The sequence below is a fragment of the Photinus pyralis genome, unplaced genomic scaffold (genome assembly GCF_008802855.1).
Source record: "Photinus pyralis isolate 1611_PpyrPB1 unplaced genomic scaffold, Ppyr1.3 Ppyr1.4_LG5, whole genome shotgun sequence".
NCBI lineage: Eukaryota > Metazoa > Arthropoda > Insecta > Coleoptera > Lampyridae > Photinus > Photinus pyralis.
Window position 1 is genome coordinate 46,421,833 of NW_022170596.1, and position 22,134 is coordinate 46,443,966.

Genomic DNA, 22,134 nt, shown 5'->3' on the forward strand with positions numbered 1-22,134 from the left:
GTGGATATGTGTCTATTTTGTGTTTGTTCAATCAAGGATGTATTTCGTGTTTTTTATTGCTCAGGGATTTTACGTTCCAGCATGCGATTCTAAGTTGGTGTCGTTTCCGGAAGAGATTTTCCTTTTTCCTTGCATTGGTCGTTTTCCATCCTGTTTCCGAGGCTAGGTCTCCAGTCCAGTAACCGGTTTGCAGCTAACCCCAAGCGGAGATGCGGGTAAATTATAGTCGATTAGTAGAATATACCCTTTGCATTTCAAAAACCTGACGCCACTACATTCACGAATGTCGCAACCATTCTTCATAGCCAGTTAGCCTCTCCTATAGTCCACTGTTTTGATTATTGCTATTACCGAATCATGGAGCTTGAGAATGAGTACTGGAGTAACAGTGGAAATGTCAACCCGTCGGTGTGGTAATATGATCACATTCTTTTTTGGACACTAACAATTTCAAGCCTAGTGAGTTAATGGGAAGAATAATTAATTTGCCGTCGCTCAGTTCATTAAATATTTTTATTAAAAATACGTGATTTAAAAATGTTTAAATAACAGTTTTGTAAAAAAAAGTATTAATTGCCTAACATAATAGTACCCTTAAATAATGCACTAATAGATGAAAGCCACTGTCGTGTATAGGTAAAAATGGTGAGGTAATGAAATTAGTATCCCATATTTTTCAGTTTGGTAATGCTCTAAAAATGAGTGTTAACAATAATTCCACAACATTTCAAACATACCTCTTCAGCTATACTGTGGAGATTTTTGGAGGTAATGTTTCCTGTGGTCTTCACCATTGTGTAGAAAATGCTATCGGTTTGTTGCAGTAAGTTATGAGGATGATCAAATTCAATTACTCTTCCCGCATCCATGACTAATACTCTATCGGAATCCATTATGGTGTGTAAACGATGAGCAATTGTTAATACAGTACATTGCGCGAAGTTTTTACGTATCGTTTTTTGGATTAACCCATCTGTGTGTGGATCTACATTCGCTGTAGCTTCATCCATAACAAGAATCTTGTTATTACGTATAATGGCCCTCGCTAAGCATACTAGTTGTCTTTGTCCAATACTAAAATTGGATCCACCTTCTGACACTATTCCATTTAATCCTGCAGGAGACTCAGCGATCAGTTCTTTGAGTTTCACCTGCTCTAAGGCACTCCAAATTACATCGTCAGTGTACTCCTCAAACGGATCCAAATTTTTCCTAATTGAGCCTGAGAACAACACAGGTTCTTGTGGAATTATTGAAATGGAGGACCTAAGTAAATCTAATGGAAGCTTTGCCGTGTCAACACCATCAATGACAATCGCGCCCTCAAGCTCGTATAAGTGGAATAGTGCGGCGATAATGGATGTCTTTCCAGCACCGGTTCGTCCGACGATGCCAATCTTTTCCGAGGGACGGATTGTGAAGTTCAAATGTTTAAGTACAAATTCTTCTTCGGGGTCGTATTTCATTGACAAATCTGAGAATACTATTTTACCGAACGCTGGCCATTTCGCGGGTAAGTTTTCAAATTTTTTCCGCTCAGGTTCTGTGTCCAATTTTGTATACTCCAAAACTCGTTCAACTGATGTCATATGATTTTCTAATTCACTCCACTGCCTCATTCCCCATTGGAGTGTACCAACCAAACCGATGTACTGACTGAGAAGCAAGCCTACATCTCCGCCGTAATAGTCTGAAATGCATTTGGTGAGCGCTTTTTGGTATTAAGTGTATGAAGATACCTACCTGTTTGTATAAATAATAGGCAAAGTATTACAAAAGTAATGAAGAGTAAACATATTTCGTCTACCCAAAAGCCAAAAGTTCGATTGGATAAAATAAACAAGAACCACGCGGAGCTGTGCAAGTCTTGATGGTTGTCAAATTCTTTTACAAGTAATTCTTCCGCTGAAAATGCTCTTATGGTTGATACTCCACACAATGAAGCTGCCATGTGATTGAAAATAGGACTTCTTGCTAAAAGACGAATTCATAAATTAAATTTCACATAACATTATCATAGCATATAAACACAACGGTCTTTAAGTTCGCTTGCTATACATTTGGTTACAATCTTAATGTTTCACATAGAACTCGATCTAAATGAAGAGAAAACGGAATTCGCCACTCTTCAGGCGGTACATCAAGCTCTAAAAAGATGATTCTCCATAGTAGCTACTAAGCTATGGAGAGAATTTAGACATACTCAGTTACACTATACACCCAACTAGGGAATGCAATACCGGGATCCCGAAATACCGGGATATCGCCCGTTATTTAAATTAAATGTTTGAGTTTCTTGAAAAACAATGAGGACATATTGTAGATTGTCGACCTTCGTATTCCTATTCCTTTTGTGAGCTCGCCTATATTTTATTAATCTCTGGCAATTGGATTCACTAAATTGGGAATTCTGGAATAATTAATTCGCCTAAAAACTCTAGTAGGGAGGATATAATTGCGTTTTTTTTTCTTTATTGTAAGTACCGCGATTTGCAGAAAGTCGCGACTTAAGATAAAATTGACTATAATTACGTCACCATTCTGCTGAGCCAAATCTGCTCGTTATCACTGTGGCGTGGTTTCTGACAATGCGGCAGAGTCAACGTGGAGCAGATTTATATCCGTAAATTTAGGTTTCCAAGGGTTTGATTGACTAGAAAAAACGAGTTCTATTGGTGGGGAAAGTTGTACGTCCCAGAATGGGCGTGAATAAAATATCTAAATAGTACGAAATTAGGCAGTTGATGGGAAGTGGGTGGGAAGTAGTAAGATTTCAGATTAATCCGCGAAAGAGATCGCATCAGAGCGCGACAGAGAAAAAAGATTCTGTTCTAAGCCGCCGGCAATGCCACGAAAGCGTTCACTTAAACCAAAAGTTAAGTCAATCACCCTATACCCGCAGGATGGTTTTTTCGAACTTGGTGTTGAAAGAATTCGCTAGCTGTGTTGCGCTGAAATACGACACAACTGGAAAATCCTGCACATGTACAGCATACCTACCGAGATACCTACCTACCTCTACAAAAAAGTATACAGCTATGCATCACAAAAGAATGTTGCCAAATTGTTGTTGACTAGTTATGATTGTAACCTAACATGTATAGCACAAATTTAATGTAATTGCGGCCGCGTACCCCAAACTTTGGAGTTGAGGTTCAAAAAATTCCACGTGAGCTTTGAGCAATAACGCGAATATTTGAAACTTACTTATCCCTTCTATCCGTTTTACACTCCTGCTGGTTTCCATATAAATCGAACGTAGCCCATAGAAAATAACAAGCAAGACTATCGACGGAATAATAAACCACGGATTTACCACCGCGCTTAATATCAAACTTCCAAATAAGTACAACGCAATCTGTAAAAAGGAATTATTTCAAAATCTTAGCATTCAAGAATTAAGTCTTACTCTGAAAAAATCGTTGAATATAAGTGGTATATATTCGTCAATAATGCCCATATCTTTGGAAAATCGGTTCAAAATTCTACCAGTTGGATTAACGTCAAAAAATCGCATGATCGCGTACGATATTTTACTAAAAATGAAATCGTGTAGATTTATAGACGCTCGCATCATAAATGCAAAGTAAAGCAGTCCTTGAGAAACTGATATAACTATTGTCGCCAAAATAATTCCTGAATACGTGTAAATTATTGCGTCTCTGTCGATGGTCACGTTCTTTTCCGGATTTGAAGCGTCTTGTTCTTTATTCACCCTGCAAAAGATCATAAGTAAAACAATCGTACGATCTCCGACTTACCAATAAGCAACGTAGTAGTCGCTCAGATTAGCTGTGCCTTGTACAGCAACAAAGGCAAGTGCCATCAGGAGAATTACAAAGTATCCACCTCCTGACCTGAAATAAGAGACGTAGGTCTCCAACTTAATATTCCCACTGGCAGCCTTCTCCTCTTGCAATTCAGGGTCAATATCTTCCACGTCAAAGCGATCCAGAGATATTTCAGAGTTTTGGCGGGACCTAATCCTCTTTCGTTCTTCTTCCTCTTCGCCCACTTGAAATTCGGCTAAAAGTTTCGCGAAATCCAAGCCGCTAGTTGATAGCTCCTGATATGTACCCTCCTGTGTGATCTTGCCGTCATCGAAGATTAAAATTCTGTCCGCCTCCTTCAAGTATTGTAACTGATGTGTGATTAAAATACGAATCTTATTGTTCAGAAATCTCATGATGCAGTCGTCGAAGAGTTGCTTCCCAACTTTGGCATCGACCGCAGACAGGGGATCGTCCAAAAGGTAAATGTCGGCTCTTTTGTAGACAGCTCGAGCTAAATTAATTCGCGCTCTTTGACCGCCGCTTAACGAATTCCCCTTTTCGCCAACGATCGTTCGATCACCAAATGGGAACATGGCTAAATCAGAGCGTAAAGCGCACGCCTTTACTACGGCTTTGTAACGAGTTTCGTCGTACGCATCGCCGAACAGAATGTTCTGCCGTACACTAGCCGAGAACAACCAGGGTTCCTGGCAGGCGTAAGAGACTCGGCCTTGGATGTTCACGTACCCTGAAGACGTTGGCAACTCTCTTAAGATCACATTGAACAAACTACTCTTCCCGCTTCCAACCGGACCGATGACTGCAATTAATTGGTTCCTCTCAATATTCAGATTGACATCACTCAAAGTGTTATCGGGCGAATCCACTATCCAATTGGCTTTGACTCCATGCAATAAAATACTGGGATTTTCACATTTAGCATCCAATTCGAATTCTTCGTCCTCATTTAAAATTGAAATTTTACCATTACGCTGACACCTCGCCTTATCCTCCGCTTCGAGACGTTTTTGCGGTAGTTCCTCGAAACACAGAAACTTTTGCAATCTAGATATGGAAATGTGCACCTCGGCGAATGACATTATGCTCTCAGAATACAACGTTGTAATTATCGGTCGAAGAATATTATATATGGCAGTGATCGCAAACGCCGTTTCGGCAGTTATGTTTTGCCCATAGGATATGTAAACTAAAATACTAATAAAAACGGATGTTCTTGTTGTAAACATTTCCAATGAGTATACAACGGCTTGCATAAGAAGTTGAGCGCGAATTGAGTTAATTTCAATTCTAAAAAGAGACAACAGAATTCATTGATAAATGGATGATGAGGGTTGCACCTTCTGGCATAGGAAACTAGTTTTGCAAAAGGTCTTTCCCAGGTATACATTTTAATTACTTTAATTCCGCAGACAATCTCGTTCATAAGGCGTACTCGTTCGTCTGTTCGCAGTGCCGTTCGTAATCTCAGGACGGATGTGCGCTTACCCAGGTACACTAAAACAAGTCATCACTATTATAACTTAAAGAAATGTAAAACGGAGCGAAGACAACTTACATTGTAGAGGAATGAATAATATTAAAAAACCAATCCCGGCAAAAGCGGCGGGACCACCAATAATCTTTGCGAGCAGATATGTGCCTAGGATGGCATGTACTGGAGTTACAACAACGTAATGGCATACGATAAAATGCTGGTCGAATTTGCTCACATCGTTGGATAGCAAGTTCACAATTTGTCCAATGGTGGTTTGACCCAACGACGACTGACTTAATCTAAGCGCTTTTCGATAAATTAGGGAGCAGCAAGCGACTCTTAATTTCATGCATAAATGCATCATCCCCATCATTGTTGAATGACAGAACAATGCGTCAACGGCAAGCGATAAGATCAGCAGCGCACTATACAGATAGGCCTGATTATCATCAATGTCTGAATTTTTGTTGAAATAAGAGACTAATATGCCTATCGCTTTAGGCATGACAATCCTGTAAAGAACTACTTAAACGAACTCAAATAATCTGATCGAATTTACTTACACTGGTATCAAGACTTGTACAAGTTTGCAAATTCCTAAAACTACAAAACTGACACCAAACACTCTGAACAGTGCCAAATGCAGCGCATATTTTTTGTGTTTAACTTGCTCTTCGCTCCATGCCTTTTCCAGATTGTCGCCGAGATTGCTCGACTTGTGTTCATCCAATGGCTCGAACAAATCGTCTTCTGTCAATCCGGTCTTGTAATTTCGACATAAAATTGGATACATTTGTCTAATAAAAACATACGTGTGTTAGTAAAGGAATAAAATTTGCAGTCACAAACAAGTATCAATTATGATTTTTTAGTGCCCCATGTAACCATCACCAATAAGCAATTAGAAAAACATAAATTTTTTTGTTTGTGCGCGTCGAGACCCATACGTTCGGGCATTTTTACCAAGGACATTGGTTTTGAATAATGACTAATTTTACCAAATATCTGACAACAAAGTAAAGCATTAATTTTGGAGTCCTTCTTCCCAAAGAATGGCCTTCAACTATGGTTTCAATGTTAAACTAGTCTCTATATTAATTGCTCATTAAATTGCAAGTTTGAAATGAATCGCAACAAAGATTGTTATGGGCAATATGTGTTAGCGGCTTGGAGCAATTCGACATCATTATTAGTACAGTTACATTCTACGCATTAGTGGGAGAGAGGAGGGGGAGGTCGAGCATAATGTTAAGGTACTTCCCTTCATTTCATTAAAAAATATCTGTCAAATGGACGAAAATAATTAAGCGACTGACGATCATTAGCGTCGTTTGTTCGCTGAGTGGGCTTTTTCAGAAGACGACTACTCTAATCGTGTTGGTTACGAAACACAACGTTGTGCGGTGTGGTTTATGGCATGGCGGCATGTTTTTCTAGCAAGATAGTCCAACATCCCATATTGGCAGTGATACTATAGGAAGTTATTAGAGCCAGTTAATGGTCTGCAAGCCCTCGGACTTCCTGTGTGGTTATTACAAACCGTCAGTCTAACCAATAAGGCTCCAACTATACAGGTTGTTTCACGCAAACCGTTACCTCTCTCATGGATAATTTAAATTTAAATTAACTTTTCATTATCTATCCTGGGATCTGTCGTTGCCGGTTTTGAGGGATGTGGATGTAGTCACTGGCCCCCTGAAAATGTCTGAATCGTCCGTTGGACCTGTCAATTTAAAACGTTGAGCAGCCCTTGTATAGAGAATGTAACAATTGAACGACGTAGAATTTTTTCGACATTTGCAAATGCAAAAAAATAAAGCATGTTTATTTGAAAAAATCAAAGTTTTCAAAGTTTGCAGGTATTAAAATTGACCATTAGTTCTAAAACACCCTGTAAAAGAGCCATTAAAATTTAAATCATTCTCATGTAGCATCAAGTCAATATTGTTGGTTTTGGAAGACTTTGAAATTCAACGCAACGGAGTCATGGATCTCAAAGGAATAGCAGTCAAACGTCAAACATTATGAAAATTGTTGAATAACTTGAAAACCTTTGATGCTGGGTATAGGGAAATGTGGTAGGTATCAAACGACGTAAATTTCGAAAATCCAATAAAATAAAGGGTGCCCTATTTAAAATAAGAAAGTTGCTATCCATATCCGGTAAAACCGCGAGTAAAACGATAATGATAATATTTTCTGTCCATAGACTATGAAAAGCAATGTTGGTATGCACTTTTTCAGATTTAAATAATCAATGAGAGCCTGAACACTTTTAGGTAACTGTTTGCGTGAAACAGCCTGTATAGAGACGCTTTGAAATTGAGCATCGAAGGCTACATTAATGGAATTAGACCTTGTTTATTGCAAAAAATGACCGAAAATAGCGGTAATCGGTGCTGCAAAATAAACAAATACAGTTGAATAATGTGTTATTAAAAACATAATCCGTATTTTTCAAGTGAGCTCTCATGGGTTTGACCTCGGGTTTGACAAAACCACACTGACTCTAAGGGTGGGTTGTGCTCGAGGTTGTGCTGGACTGTTTTAACCTCGGTTCAGTGGATTGGCATAATTAAGAACTTTAAATAGACCTTATTTAATCCTAAAATTCATTCATTTAGAGAACTGAACGGAAAAAAACCAGAAAAAACATAGTGTTTTCAGACAAGACAGACATTGGAAAGAAGTGTTGGCAGCTTCAATAAAAATCAAGCAAGCAAATTATACCTTAAGGAATTTGCGTGTGCAAAATAACACGACGACCTAGAAAATACAATCAACAGGGATTTTTTCAAAGCATACGTTATAATTAGACAAACCGCAAGAGTAATTGTAATACTAATTGACTAACATGATACTTACGTAAACAGTAATGCAGATATTGGATTTATTTTTGCCCTCGGATTGGGCTTTCTCTGCTTTTTCGTTTGGAACTCCATTATAGCGAAAGTGTTTCGATTCTATTTCCAGACAGTGTTGCTCTTTCTGAAACAAAAATTGCATTAGTTTACCGACGAGACTTCCCTACAAACGTACGATAAATTCTGTTTACATGACCAAAATTACTATAAGTAAGAGACGAGAGAAAGGGCGTCGCGTCGTGACGGTGCCGCCAGTTTCATTTATTGCTCTTTAATCTCGTAGTCCCCATTGTGAAATGTGAATGGAACAATTTTTGATAAATTTAATTAGTTCTAAATATATTTTATGACTAATTTAATTAGTAGGAATTTAGGAAGTTGCGAAATACACGCAAAAACTGTTATACGGGGTACTGTGCAGATCATACTGAAAAATTCCTGGTCCTTTGAACGTTCGTAAATTAATCAGATCTTATTAAAGATTCATTGAATTGCAGTTCAACGCACAACGTTTTAGTGCCGGACAGACGTAAAAACCTTATTAAACTAATAATCAAGCTAACTTTATTAGACCTATCGAGATCAATTTATTGTGTCATACACTGTGCACGTTGTAGATTATTGACATGTTAGTGTTCGACTTATCAAACCACTACAACAGAAGTAAATACCCAGTGCTACTCGAATTTGTTTTGCTTAAAACAAATATCTCGATATGCGTCGCGTTCCTTCTAAAATCTGTGATATTAATTAAATAAGTGGTAAAACCGCAGCACGCGCGCGATTGGCTAAAGCGCATTTTTCACGCGTGGCCTTCGTAAGTTTAACCATAGTGTAAGAATAATACACTATGGTTTAACTACACTTGTTCAGTGTTCTACACATACACGATCCCAATTTTTAAGAAAGTTATCAATTTCAATTTTAAACAGAATGCTGGATATAGGTACACATTAATCTAAAAGGTAAGGGTAACACAAACCACAGATCTCGCCACAGATTTAACTGTGAACAAACTCAGAGTGCTAAAGCGCATTACTTTATTACTTTGCGAGGAAACTACAGTGCGTAGATTGTTGGCGAAAAGGTAGATGTGATTCTCATGGGAATGATCAGGCGTGCAGTTATAATAGTGAACCAAAAACATAAATGGAAACTGTGGCTAAGCATTTTGGTGTGCACTTTTAGATCGATCAGTAAGGTTTATAAGAAAATCCTCCCCTAGGATTTTTCCACAACGCCATCAAGGAAGCACGGAAATTAATGTGCGTTTATCAGAGATATCATAAATAAAACTATTCCTAACGTGCATTTTTTCCACTTTTTATGGATTATTGGATTTATGGAGTGGGAAACGTGTAGAGAAAAACGTCTCAAATTAATTAACAAAACTAGATGGTCATACATATTAGCGCTCCAAACGCCGCATTCTATATTGGAGCAAGCACGTCCTCGATCTGATCAAAGCTGAGCTTGAGAGAAAGAACAAAGTTCGGCAAATGAAGACTCACTCTGAAGTACCTATGAAAAAACCTGTCCAAATGTAAGCCCCTGTTGAATGAGCATTGTAACCGGGTGCATTTTCTTTTTGTTGTGACCCCAGAATAGAATTCACTTCTTTAGTCATTCCTTTGAATATCCTTCAAAGAAATTATGCTTAGCACGTCCTGTATACAGTGATATTTATTTAGAAGTAGACATGGGGATTTTCCCTATATCTACTACTAGACTATTATATTGTCTATTGATACCGGTAACAGTTTAAGGAGCGTAAGAGACTTATTTTCTGTTGGATCACTTTAAAATTAGTTGTTTAAATGAGATGCTCTCAAGACACCGTAGACAACCCTGAGTTAGGGAATCCCTATGTCCACTTCTAAATGAATGACACTGTATAACTATTGCACCTGTCCCTCTATATATTTCCACTTGTTATGTGTGGCGCATGAGCCATCAAAGTTAGAATTAGCCCGCATCTTCGCATTCGTCGAGCAAAAATTGAATCAAATACAAGATGTCTTCAAACAATCGCCGACAATGAACACGACTGTTAAAAAGCATCGAGTTTAAATTGTAAATCGCATGAAAGCTTTCGTCGTAATCATCGATTTCTTCGAAGCAAATCTTCGGTTTTGTGATTTAATCAAGTAATAATCTACGCTATCGCTACCGCAAAAAACAACCAACGCTTCCCATAGCTTATCGTTTTGTATGTTTATATCCCCTTTGTACAAGACCTACTTTGAAACATCAACAAGTAAATCCTTTCGCATATATTTCTTTTATTAATTGTTCCTATTTTACAGTAGATGTGCCACATCGAATCACCACATCAAGATTAGAATCAATTTACTTTATTTGTATTTTTAATCAATAAACACGTTAATCATTAGTGTTGATATTCTTTCAACATCCTTCTTATAGAAAGGCAAGCAATTAGATTTATACAGTTCACAAAAAATATCGAGGTTACACCGAGGGGTACCTACACCAGGGAGCAAAAATGTGTACACCAGAATTCCAAAAGGGTCAAAGAATTCCAGAATTTAAAAAAATTCCATACGATTTCCAAAACCAAAAATAATTCGCAAAAAAATCTTCCAAAGAATTTCGATGAATTCCAGTGACCAAAAATAAATTAAGTTGCTTGCAATACGCAAAGATACCTACGTCTACGTCAATACGTTGGTATCCATAGCAATAGTATCTGGGATTCGAATAAATTAAGTCCTTAGTATATCTTTTCCATTGTGTCGCATCAATTTAATGAACGCCTCATCGACCCTTATAATATGGAAATTGCAGCCTTGCTATCTGAGCTATCGGACCCCGTTATTAACTTTCCTTATAAATGCCACAAATTATTACGCATATTTAACAATTCACTCCGAAGCGAGCTCCGAAGCTATCAAATATGATTTAAATGTGTAAATTTATAAAAAATTATTAACAATTTTAATGCGATATTTCCGTTCGGGCGCAAATCGATCCCTAACGCCGATTTTTCTCCAAATGCAATCGGAAATGGACGGTTTCCATTGGCACCTTCTTATAAACGGTACCGTCCATTTTTTACCGCTTAAGCTAGGGAAAATTTAATATTTTCAGTTTTCGGTGATATCTCAGCTATTTTCAAAGATTTTTCAACCAATCAAATACAACAAGTTAAAAAGTAATCGTAAACGATTTACATAAAGCGCATTTCCACTTGCATTCATTTCCCATTTGTAAGATGCAACTTCTATTAAAATCGTAAAAATCCGCCCACAAATATGAAAGATAGCGTTGCACATGGGCAATCCATTGTTGACGTGCTACTTCAATTTCAGTTTATGAGAAGAATTTCATTTCAATGCTTTTCTAAACAAGAAAGTTGGAGCTGCGCATGCGCAAACCTAAATTTTAAAACTAATTTACTATAACTAACTAATAAACTAAGATTTTCCTTTGTTCCAAGCGCCTAAGTATCAAATTTCACTTAAATAGTTCCATAGATAAAAAAGTTCGCACGGCGCATGCGCAAAATAAAAGTTTGAAACTGGCGCTAGATTTTCCTTTATTCCAAGTGCCTATGTATCACATTTCATTTAAATTCTTCCATAAATAAAAAAGGTGGCACTGCGCATGCGCAACGCCAAATTGTGAAACTGAAACTGGCGTTTGATTTTTCTTTATCCCAAGTGCCTATGTATCAAATTTCGTTTAAATTCTTCCATAAATAAAAAAGGTGGCACTGCGCATGCGCAAAACCAAATTTTGAAATTGGCGTTTGATTTTCCTTTATTCCAAGTGCCTATGTATCAAATTTCATTCAAATACTTAATAAAAAAGTTTGCAATTCGGTTTATAAATGGTCGAGATGCGAAAAGGGCACTGTGAATTTTGAATCGATTCGATTCCACTTTTGGCATTGCGTATTATATGGCTAAAGCTATGCCCATATTGAATTTCATGCAATTCAGTTCATAACTAACGGAGATGTAAAAGCGATCGAACATTTCTAAACAAAGTTATGGTTCACACGGACAGATAGATGGACAGACAGACAAAGGAACAGACGGAGAGACCAACCGGCAGGCGACAGATAGCAATGCAAAATTATAAGCGATCTCTAGGATCGTTAATAAACGGCAAAAGTGTAAAATTATGGAACATGTAAAAAACGGTTTTTTGTTTTTTTTACAATAACTTTTTTTGTAAGCGGTACAGAAAAAATTTCTTCCTTGGTACAAGACTCGACACCATAACGAACCAAATAGCGAAAAAAGTAGAACAATAGCTCTTAAGATAAAAAACTAGTAGCGTCGCAAAGTTAGCGGACGGACGGACAGACGGACGGACGGACAAAGCGGCCACAATAGCGCATTTTTTTTTATTTTTGTGGAAATGCGCTAAAAATGGCGATTTTATACAGAAAGAAAATACCTTATAGCTAACAAAAATGGGACAAAATAATTTCAAAAGGAGGAAAAACCCAAAAATCCTTCTAAATGAATTCAAACAATTATTTTCTACGACACAAATTTGCTCTATTTACAAAAATCGATCCATTTACGAATTTTTCTGATTACATTCAATAAGATGTAATGCAATTTTTTTAAGAAAAACCGATCGTTATTTTTATACAAATCCAAAATTTTACATTACCTTAAGTATAGAGGTTTCTGTAATCGATGGTTTCCCTATGGTACCAAACAATAACAATACGGCCTTTCACGAAAGGGGGGGGGGGATGATAGTGCCTTAAAGTTGGCCAATATGGAATGAACCCTGTATTTTTTCAAGGAATACCTTTGAAGTTTTCTGGATATGTTCTAAGACTACTTTTTCGTATACAAATGATCGGGAAAATACTCGGGCAAATACTTCTATTTATAGCATCTGATTTATTATTGTTATAAACAAGTTCAATGTTACACCATAAAACTGGGTTAATTTGTGTCTTTTGAAATTTTCGCTTTCGAATTGGAATTTTTCTTGATCAAATCGTCACTCTAACTTTGATTTGTGCATGGAGAAAACTGGATTTTTACGACAATCCTTTCCTGATTGTTTATTCCACGAAAAGTCTGCCTTCGTGATACCACAAATAGTGCTGCTGTTATCATTGAGGCGGTTTTATCCCAAATTCATTTTTAAAATGCGTCACAAACTTTAATTCAATCCGCAACACTTCCGTAATAACGATTTTCACGACTTTTTGAATGTGATTAACTACACCCCTTCGACTGATGGACGGTATTGAGCTCATTTCTAATTGATCTTGAGCTCTACGACGGTCCACAACGCATTAATTTTATGTTGACCGCACGACCCAAAAACAAATTTATTTTACATTTTTTTAGCGCATTTTCCAACGAAGTTGGGTGCGCTGCAGCCACTTTCTCTGCCCGTCCGCCTGTCCGAGTCCTTAACTACCCCTACAGTTTTCAAGATATTTAGTTCGTTCTTTTTGCATTCGGTAGCGTATCGCTCTGGCACCTGAGTCAAGGAAAATCTTGACGATTGAACTGCGCATGCGCAGGCTGCGCAATGTTAACTTTTTATTTATCAATATATTTTGTTGAAATTTTAATCACAGATCCTTGTAGTAAAAGTAAATATATCGCATATAGTAAAAATCAGATGTGCGCATGCGCAGATTGCGCAATGCCAACTTTCTTATTTATGGAGATATTTCTTTGAAATTTTAACCATATATGCATCTAGTAATGAAAAACATAGCGCACATGGGTATGGCCTTTGGGGAAGTATTGATCAATTTATGGAAAATGCGCTGAAGATACTCGCCTTAGGGCGAAAACCTTTTTTACTTGTTTTACTTGAGCTCTGTGGCCATATTGAATAATTTTTTCTCTCTTAGAAATACTAGAGGCAAGAAAAACATATATAAATAAAATCATACAACATCATAAGACGACAACACTCAAGGATATGCTTAGATAACATTAACGTAGCGAAATCTGTATATTTGCACACACAGTAGAGAGCATAAAATACAAAGGTATTCACAGCAAATATACATAATTCATAATCATAGGGTACGAAATGAAACAGTACGGGCCTGTTCTTCTTGTCTCAGTTAAACGTGTCTGATAGATAATCACCTATGTCAATACATTTGTTTCCAACTGTCAAATCAGTTTAACTGACACAAGAAAAACTGGCCCTCTGGTGAGTGAAAAAGTTGATCCCTACCCAGCATTTTTTTTGTAAATGTGGTGCTTCCAACATACTCGTCAGTTTAGCGTCTTGTGAGGATTAAGACAACGTGACAAAAGTGCATTTTATTCTGATGACAAAGCTGTGTGAAGGTAACGCGAAAAAATCCTAGTTGAATCAATGAGGTTTGTAATCTAAAACGGTGATATTACCTAATGCATTTCTATCACCAGGTGCTATACATTGCTTTGATTTCACTTTAAAGAACTTGCCACATTATTTTACAAACATAGCGGGATATCCAATGCAATTTGAAAGCGAATCGATCCTGTTGAAGGTTAGATATTTACAATCAACTTGACACAATTGTATTGTACCTAATAGATACTTGACATTAATTGAACAGAATCTGTGTCGAATTCACTGCATGATGAATTGCTAATGTTGATCACTCTCTACTTCTGTTGTATTTACATTTAAAAAATACTTTTTTTCAATGAGGAGAGTAAACCATGCACCGACCAAGTATCAATACAAATCTCAAAATTGGTATAAAGGTTGACATAGGTGCCTACTTCAACTGAATAATACTATTTTATTTATCAACATAGTAAAGCATATCAATGATCTATTGATCCACGTGTGCCATCCATACGGAAAACATTGATTGGTCACGGACATGGCAATGTAGCGAATAAAATTACCCGATCGTGTATTTTTATTACTGCTGTAATTACATGAAATCTAAATCATCTGTGATGACTTCAAACAAACAAAGTAAACGAACTTTGGTACTTACATGAAAACTACATTAGTGTTTTTACTCCTCCAAATCAGCAGATACTAATCGAAATGAAAACTGAGAATAGAAAAAATTGGCTGTATTACCTTTTTACTACCTATTTGATAACGATAAGTAATTAAAATTATCTTTAACCTTGATAACTCAAGTGAGATTTTGTCTCAAGTACCTATCTAAAACGTAAACCAAAAACGTGCAGATAGATATATTTCAGTAGTGATTCATCAGAAATGATTTCTTTGCAATTTTTTTGAATCATTGCATGTTGTGTGCACACAGTAAATACATACAGCGCCACCTTTCAAAAAATGACTGGCGAAACTCTGAAGCACAATTACGACCGGAATACAGAATTGGTACAGTTATTAAAAAATTATACTCTAATTTAGATAAGGCCTACGATGGTAATCTGTCCGAAATACAAATACCTCCTGAAACAAATAAGATAGGTATTCAAATTTGGTCACCCAATTATTTCAGATTGTTGCATCACAACGTAAGCATCGTAATAGTAGGCGAAATTTTTGTAGATGAACTTCATTTTGGAAAAGTACCTCACTATGGGAAGTATACAGGGTAGTTCAATTAGAGAACAAGTATTCCAAAATTTAGTTGTTTTAAAAATTCGTTAAATTGATACTTCTCAAAAGAATTAAGAGCTTTCTATTTCTGTGAAGTGAAGGACAGAATGCACATGGCGTGATAAAACAGATTTAGTCACCGGTTTGGGGCGAGATTAGCTCAAGTTCTCAGGAAATACCTTAAAATAATTTCTGATAATGTCGGTCGGCTCGTTGTCATAACGCGTGGTTAGCTGGAAAACAACAAGATTCCGTATGGAAATGCTGCATCTCAAATCAAATTTTGCGACATATTATAAAAATAAATCTAAGGAGAAACCGAATCTGAGAATCTCGGGAAATTAGAATAGCACATCTCGAAAGTTCAGTGGAAATAAATGCTTTGAGCAGAAAAATCAAGTTTAGAGTACCAGCTATAGGATATAGTGAAACAAACTCGGTATCAGTAAGGTGTTTGGTAACGACAACGTACAACGTACGTAGGGATCGAAACTATCGGAGCTATTCAAAAGGGCGATTTCATTATACTTGCAGATACAGGAACTATCTTGAAATCTCCAGGTGTAAAAAACTTCAAGGTAAGTGGGTCACCAAGTAAGGGCAGTATCACGGGATCAATTTCTCAGGATTCTGTCGGTAAGGTAGAAACTCACCTATGGCGTTCTTCAATTGATAAGATGGCGGTGGACGTTCCCCACATGAATTTTGCTTGCGCATTCCTGTTGTGTGAGAGGGTCCCGTCTTCCACAAGGGGACATCATCTCAAAAGATTTGGATCAGTTCCATTACGTGGACCAATCGCGTCTGCTGCTAAGATGAGACAGCCACGCCCTACTCACATATAAAAGAAAGGGCTTAAAAGTCTTTGGACAGAACGCGCATGGAATTTTTTTTATCTATATCGTAGTGGCCGGTTATTTTCAGGAATTTTTATTTTAAGTAATTCTGCTATTCCTGAAGAAATCGACCTATAAGATTTGCATGAACAGATTTTGTTTTGTAGTTACTGATCAGTGATAAGAATCGGATCCACACAAATGATTTATGTATGTATTAATAACATTTAATGTTCCTGGAAGATCACTTAGGTTTAGTCAATCGTTTAGCATAAAACTGTATAAAACGTTATATTTACAACACTCCCCTATTATAAGAATGATGCGTTTCGCAAACTCCTATCCGCAAATTGAAGTAATAGGTGTTAGTTTATCTGAACTTAAACATAATCTTAAGTTGCTACTAAATGATGTCGACAAATCATACTACCAATGTTAGTTTAGTTAGTTTATTACTGCTCACTATATTTATTTTTAATTTCTTTTTTCCAGTAATTTAAGCATAATTATCTTTTGTATATGTGAATTGTACACAAAACTTTAATTTTTTGGGGCCTCTCCCGTAAGACTTATAAATAAATAAGCTATGTAATTTGTTCCATTGATTGAGATTTGCATTTTCAATGATACCATTCCTTTGGTTGGATTAAAATTTTGCGTAGCATTGAGAAGGAGTTGTATATTTTTAAACAGAAGAATGTACTAATACATCATTAAGTGGTAAAGATAAAATATTTAGATAAGGATCAAAATTAGCATGCAATGTTTTCTTTTTATGGATCCAGCTAATATTATACATCCAGAAGAGAGTGAAAAAAATGGAGTTTGATAGCTTTTGCTTTATTTAATATATTCGATCAACTAAAGGCATATGCGTATCTATTGTAGTTCAATCCAGAGCATTAGATTTTGCATTTCAGATTTTAAGAGGAGATAAGAGGTTTCCAAAATTAAGGAGTATAACAACATTTTTTATTAGTGAGCTAGCCGTGGGTAAATTAATAATGAATTGTCACATTGAAATTGCCAGTGACGTAGAGGCTCCATTTTATTTGCAAATGTAACTAAGCCAGTTACCACCTACAACAACGGAGTTTTCCTGTCATGAATGCAATACTTTATCTAGCCGTATATGAGCGCGGAAAAGTACAAACGCTTGGTATAAAAATGCCAAGGATAGTGTATTATGTGGCCTCACGTTATGCTATTTTTGATCAGTTCGTCGATTTCGAAGTAAAGTGTGTAAAAGAAAGTTTTTTAAAACGATCTATTCCGTATTCAGAAAAAGTTTTGAGTATGAGTAAAAGCAGTTGTCTGCTTAGTGAAAGTTAACAGTTACTACCATCTGAGCAGCCACTGAATGTTTTTTTCATCTTACTTATTAAGCCAGTTCGTCGTTGAAGTCAGTTGGATAAAAAAATTAAGTTTCTTGAAGCTGCCAGCAATTGTTTGTGTGTTTTTGATAAGTGCGCCTGAATATCGCCAACCTTTCACGACTAGATTATTTGGATTCTTTAAAAAAACTGTAAATAATTCTAAGATTGCTCATTTTATTTATCAACCGGCTGCGTGTGGGGTAATATGTATATCGAAACAAGCTTTGTAAGTTTTTTCCTCTTTCAGGAATTGTTTGATGTGTTTCGGAATAAATTTTTGTCAATGTCAATCAATTAAATGATTGCTTATTCGAATCTTTTGTGTGACCTGGAAAAAATTGGCATGCCAAATTTTGGTATTTGTGCCCACTATTGAAATGTGCAATCCTTTTTTTCTTTGTTCTTTTTTTTCAATATTTTGTAGTCTTTTTCAAGCATGTATATTTATGTTTAATTTTATCATGTTATGCGTCTCATGTCAACGAATTTTGTTTTTGATTTAAGTATATTATGTCACAGTTTTATTGGAAGAGAGGAAGATCGTCCATGGCGAACTCTGTTCCATATGTGAAAATTTTCTTTGTTTTTCACAATAAATTATTTTTTTTTATTACTATTATTATTTATTTCAGGTATTAATCAAACGTTATGTAATAAATTTTTTGGAATTTCCGGAAGTCCTGATCGTGGCCAGTGAGTCACTCGATTTGAGAAATTTTAAGTCAATATTAGGATTTTTCTTCTAACAGATGGCGGATGTATAGCGACGAGAAATTCTAAAATTCTTTTGTGGGTGACCCCACGCCATTGCACACAGCACTATAAATTACGTAAACAAATACAAGAAGAATGAAGCTCGGGAAGTTTGTTTATAAGGCACCTCAATTCAATTGAAAGTGTTCAATATATTCTCCATTGAGGTAGTAAATGTTGGGGCACTCCCCTCCACATCACAACGAAGTTTTCAAAAGTGAGCACAATAAGAGCGCAAAAAGCCGTGTCGTCTTACAGGTAGCAATGCATCACAATGAACTCGAAGCAAAAGGTTGTAGCATTTTGTAATAATTCGACATGATCCGGTTGTGACAGTATGTGTAATAGCTGAAAAAATTGCGTGGCAACGATAAAAGTGTTATCATCATGACACGTGATAAGCTTTTGCATGAATGGGTATCTTTCTAGGTAAATATATTCCCTTGAATAAATCTAATGATTTGACTTCATTGTTTATTTATTTGAGTAATATCAAAAATAACACCTAACACATACAGAGAACATTCGGAACCTTTTGTCTTATTCGACACCGGTTATATGACGTTTGTCCCTCGCTATTTTCCATTCCACAAAATGCTCGGTTACTTATTTTTACAAATCCACTACCATTTAATTAACTGGATAATCAGCCCTCTAGATTTTGACACGCCATACAATTTCTATGATATCCAATCCCTAAACTGCTTCACAACGCTTTAAATGCAAATTTTGAGCTACCGTTACTACCCATTGAGGAAGATTATGGACTCAGACATCTTGGAATATCCGCACATGGCCACTGGATCTCCTCGGATATCATTTGAATATCTACGAACATCCTTGGATATCAACAGTACTTGATTGGATATCTACGGATTTTACTGCGATTTCCCCCTCGTCTGGTCGTAAAGATTATTGTGGTTAACGTAACTTAAACTTGCAAAGTTATTTTGATAATTTCAATTTGAAGGATTCTGCTCTAGAGGCTCTATCTTTATTTACGAGTAAAGTATGTATGTGATGCTGAGAGGGACGTTAGCAACAAAATAAAATTTACTATATCGCGCCTTCTATCAAGCCAATTCCCCAACATGTTCTGTTAACACCCAGTATAGACTATCAAAAAAAGTGGGTTACTGTGTGAAAAGCCTACACGTGCTAAGCAATTGGCACGAAAATCTGCATTCGGATAAATTTGAAGTCCGAAGTGTATTTTTGGAATGGCGATAGCGAGTAGGTACCTACGTTTGTTGGATCAAAGACCATTGCGGAAACAAAATAATACAAATTGTCCGTTTCATTTATGAAATTCCTCGGAAGACCTTGTTTGGGTTTTCCAGATGGAAAGCGGATTAATTAAAAAAAAACGCAGTTATGCGGCAGTAGGTTACTAAGCGGGCTTACCAACTATAGTCTATAGGTATATTATAGGCGTAAACACTTACATACCTTTGATATAATACTTTTAAAGGCACTAATAGTTCACGTCACTCGTTTTATGAATCTGACCATCTTTCCACGTTTTGCGTAAACTGCGACTCCGTCTTGTCTAGTTTAAATTCTCTCAACGCGAAAATTAATTTCAGCTTTTACAAGAAAAATTGATTAAACTTTTACTTAATGTGTAGCGCATCATTAATTATTCTAATAAACACACTTTACGATCACGTTTCACTTAAAAATAAGCAAGTTCAAGGAATAAAATGAGTAATTATCGTAGGTCACATGTCATTTTGAATGGAGCGCGTGTATCACAAACTGAATTGCATTCTAATAAAGCGGGAATTCTTGAATTGCTGCCAATTTTTGCCCATCAGCGCACCTTTACCTATTCATTACACCGGTCGACCTTTTGTAAATATGAAATTGACGCCAGTAAAAGTAAAAGGATCGCGTACGAAACATTCTAAAATATAAGGCTTCGGATGCGGTTTCAACATAAAATGTTTGTTTACTTTTCAATTGGCTGGTAATTTGCTCTGGTTATGAATTAATTATTACGCATTCCATGTAAAAACCAACGATTAAAGTGTCAATTAACTTGTGTGACATCTTGTAACCAAATGGATTTTACAGTGCGTAAGTGCGACGTAATTTTCGAGTAATAGAAAAACTTCAAAATGGAACAAACGTTTGAATCATCTTTCTTTACAACTACGGCCCAAACCCAGAGTAATCAAAAACAAATTGTTCCACTTTATCCGCTCCCAACTTCTACTTTTTGAGGTGAAAATTGGCCATTGATTGAAATGTTTTTCCACATAATATTAAATTTTGTAACGTACCACCAGCGCCACCTCCCTCTCGGTAAACATATTACGCCTACACGCGCCACTAAAGCATATAATACTTAAAGCAACTCCAAGATGCCACTGTTAGTAAAGCTAATAGTTTGAGCCACAACAGGGCCAGAATACTAAGGTCCCGGAACGGCCAGGAAGACAAGTTCAGACTCATGTGAAGTTGGAACACGCCCATATGAAATAATTTGACAAAAATGTATCCTCAGTTAGTGCTACTTTGGTGCTTTAATTTTAGTGCTCGAAACTTATCGATAGTGCCGCGCTACATGACTTGAGGAAAATAAAAAAAAAGGGGCGGTCCGCAGGCGGGGGTCCAACTTCACACTCAATTTTTACTAATCGAAATAATGAACGCGGACGGTGTTAGTGCTGTTAAATGCCCAGATAAACAGTATCCCAATTTCTTTCGCTGCTCCTCAAAAAGTGAAGTGTAAAGTTAGCCCCGCCCATACATTTTTAACTAGGTGAACCACATTATGAAAAGCCACGTGTGCTGTTTTGTGTTCGACAATTGCGATTCCAGCATTTAATCTTTTTTCAAGAAAAACGAAAAAAATTAAAATATTGTGTGAAGTTGGTCCCACCCATGATTAGTATTTTAAAAAATCCACATACAATAGTGCTACGTTAGCGCCGTTTTGTGCTCGAAGATTAAGAGTCCAACGTTTTACCTTTCCAAGAAAAAAGAAAAAAACTAAAATATTTTGTGAAGTTGCTCCCACCCATTATTCGTTTTAAAACACGCGCATACGATCTTTAGTGCTCAAAGATTACGATTCCAACATTTTTGGTTTTCGAGAAAAACAAAAAAAAACACTAAAAGATTGTGTGATTTATGACTCATTTTTAAAAAAACACACAGACATACACTCGTTAGTGCCACGTTAGTTCTGTTTGGTGGTCGAATATAATATGCCATTGATCCATTATATATAATAATAACATCAATACCTAAGTGACATTTATTAGATTAGTGGAATTACAGAAGGAAATAAAAATAGGAACATTCAAATAGATAATAAACCGAGTAATAAACTAAATAATTAAAATTAAATGAAATTAATGTTCCGTAATCAGTTCAGTTCTGTGGTGAGTCACCCTAGAACTGCTCTACCACTTAACCCCACCCTAAACTAAGAAGATAAAACAATTAGTGGAATGAACTTAATAATATGTATATTGAGAGGGA

The 22,134-nt window shown here is 36.4% G+C and overlaps 1 protein-coding gene across 5 annotated transcripts; it reads right to left on the reverse strand.

Moving 5' to 3' along the window:
• Positions 1-494: 494 nt before the first annotated feature.
• On the reverse strand, positions 495-20,506 carry LOC116171972 (probable multidrug resistance-associated protein lethal(2)03659). Of its 5 annotated transcripts, none has more exons than XM_031489040.1 (11): positions 20,092-20,506; positions 8,134-8,256; positions 5,832-6,065; positions 5,350-5,780; positions 5,132-5,288; positions 3,762-5,081; positions 3,410-3,716; positions 3,208-3,358; positions 1,744-1,974; positions 738-1,690; positions 495-692 (listed from the first exon to the last, which is right to left on the reverse strand). In XM_031489040.1, exons 2-11 carry the CDS (start codon positions 8,208-8,210, stop codon positions 660-662), a joined length of 3,894 nt encoding a protein of 1,297 aa, XP_031344900.1. In that variant the 5' UTR covers positions 8,211-8,256; positions 20,092-20,506; the 3' UTR covers positions 495-659. The 5 variants fall into 5 exon arrangements, with proteins under 5 accessions (XP_031344900.1, XP_031344902.1, XP_031344901.1 ...); XM_031489042.1 differs by lacking the exon at positions 20,092-20,506 and adding an exon at positions 16,331-16,558; XM_031489041.1 differs by lacking the exon at positions 20,092-20,506 and adding an exon at positions 15,094-15,164.
• Between the last annotated feature and the right edge of the window lie 1,628 nt (positions 20,507-22,134).

What these genes read in the sequence shown, in the direction of transcription:
- LOC116171972 (XM_031489040.1), bottom strand. Translation starts at nt 8,210, where the DNA reads ATGGAGTTCCAAACGAAAAAGCAGAGAAAGCCCAATCCGAGGGCAAAA. An exon ending in GTACAAGTCTTGATACCAGT is followed by an intron (nt 5,781 to 5,831) that starts GTAAGTAAATTC and finishes AGTTCTTTACAG; the next exon opens with GATTGTCATGCCTAAAGCGA. An exon ending in GACTACTACGTTGCTTATTG is followed by an intron (nt 3,717 to 3,761) that starts GTAAGTCGGAGA and finishes GATCTTTTGCAG; the next exon opens with GGTGAATAAAGAACAAGACG.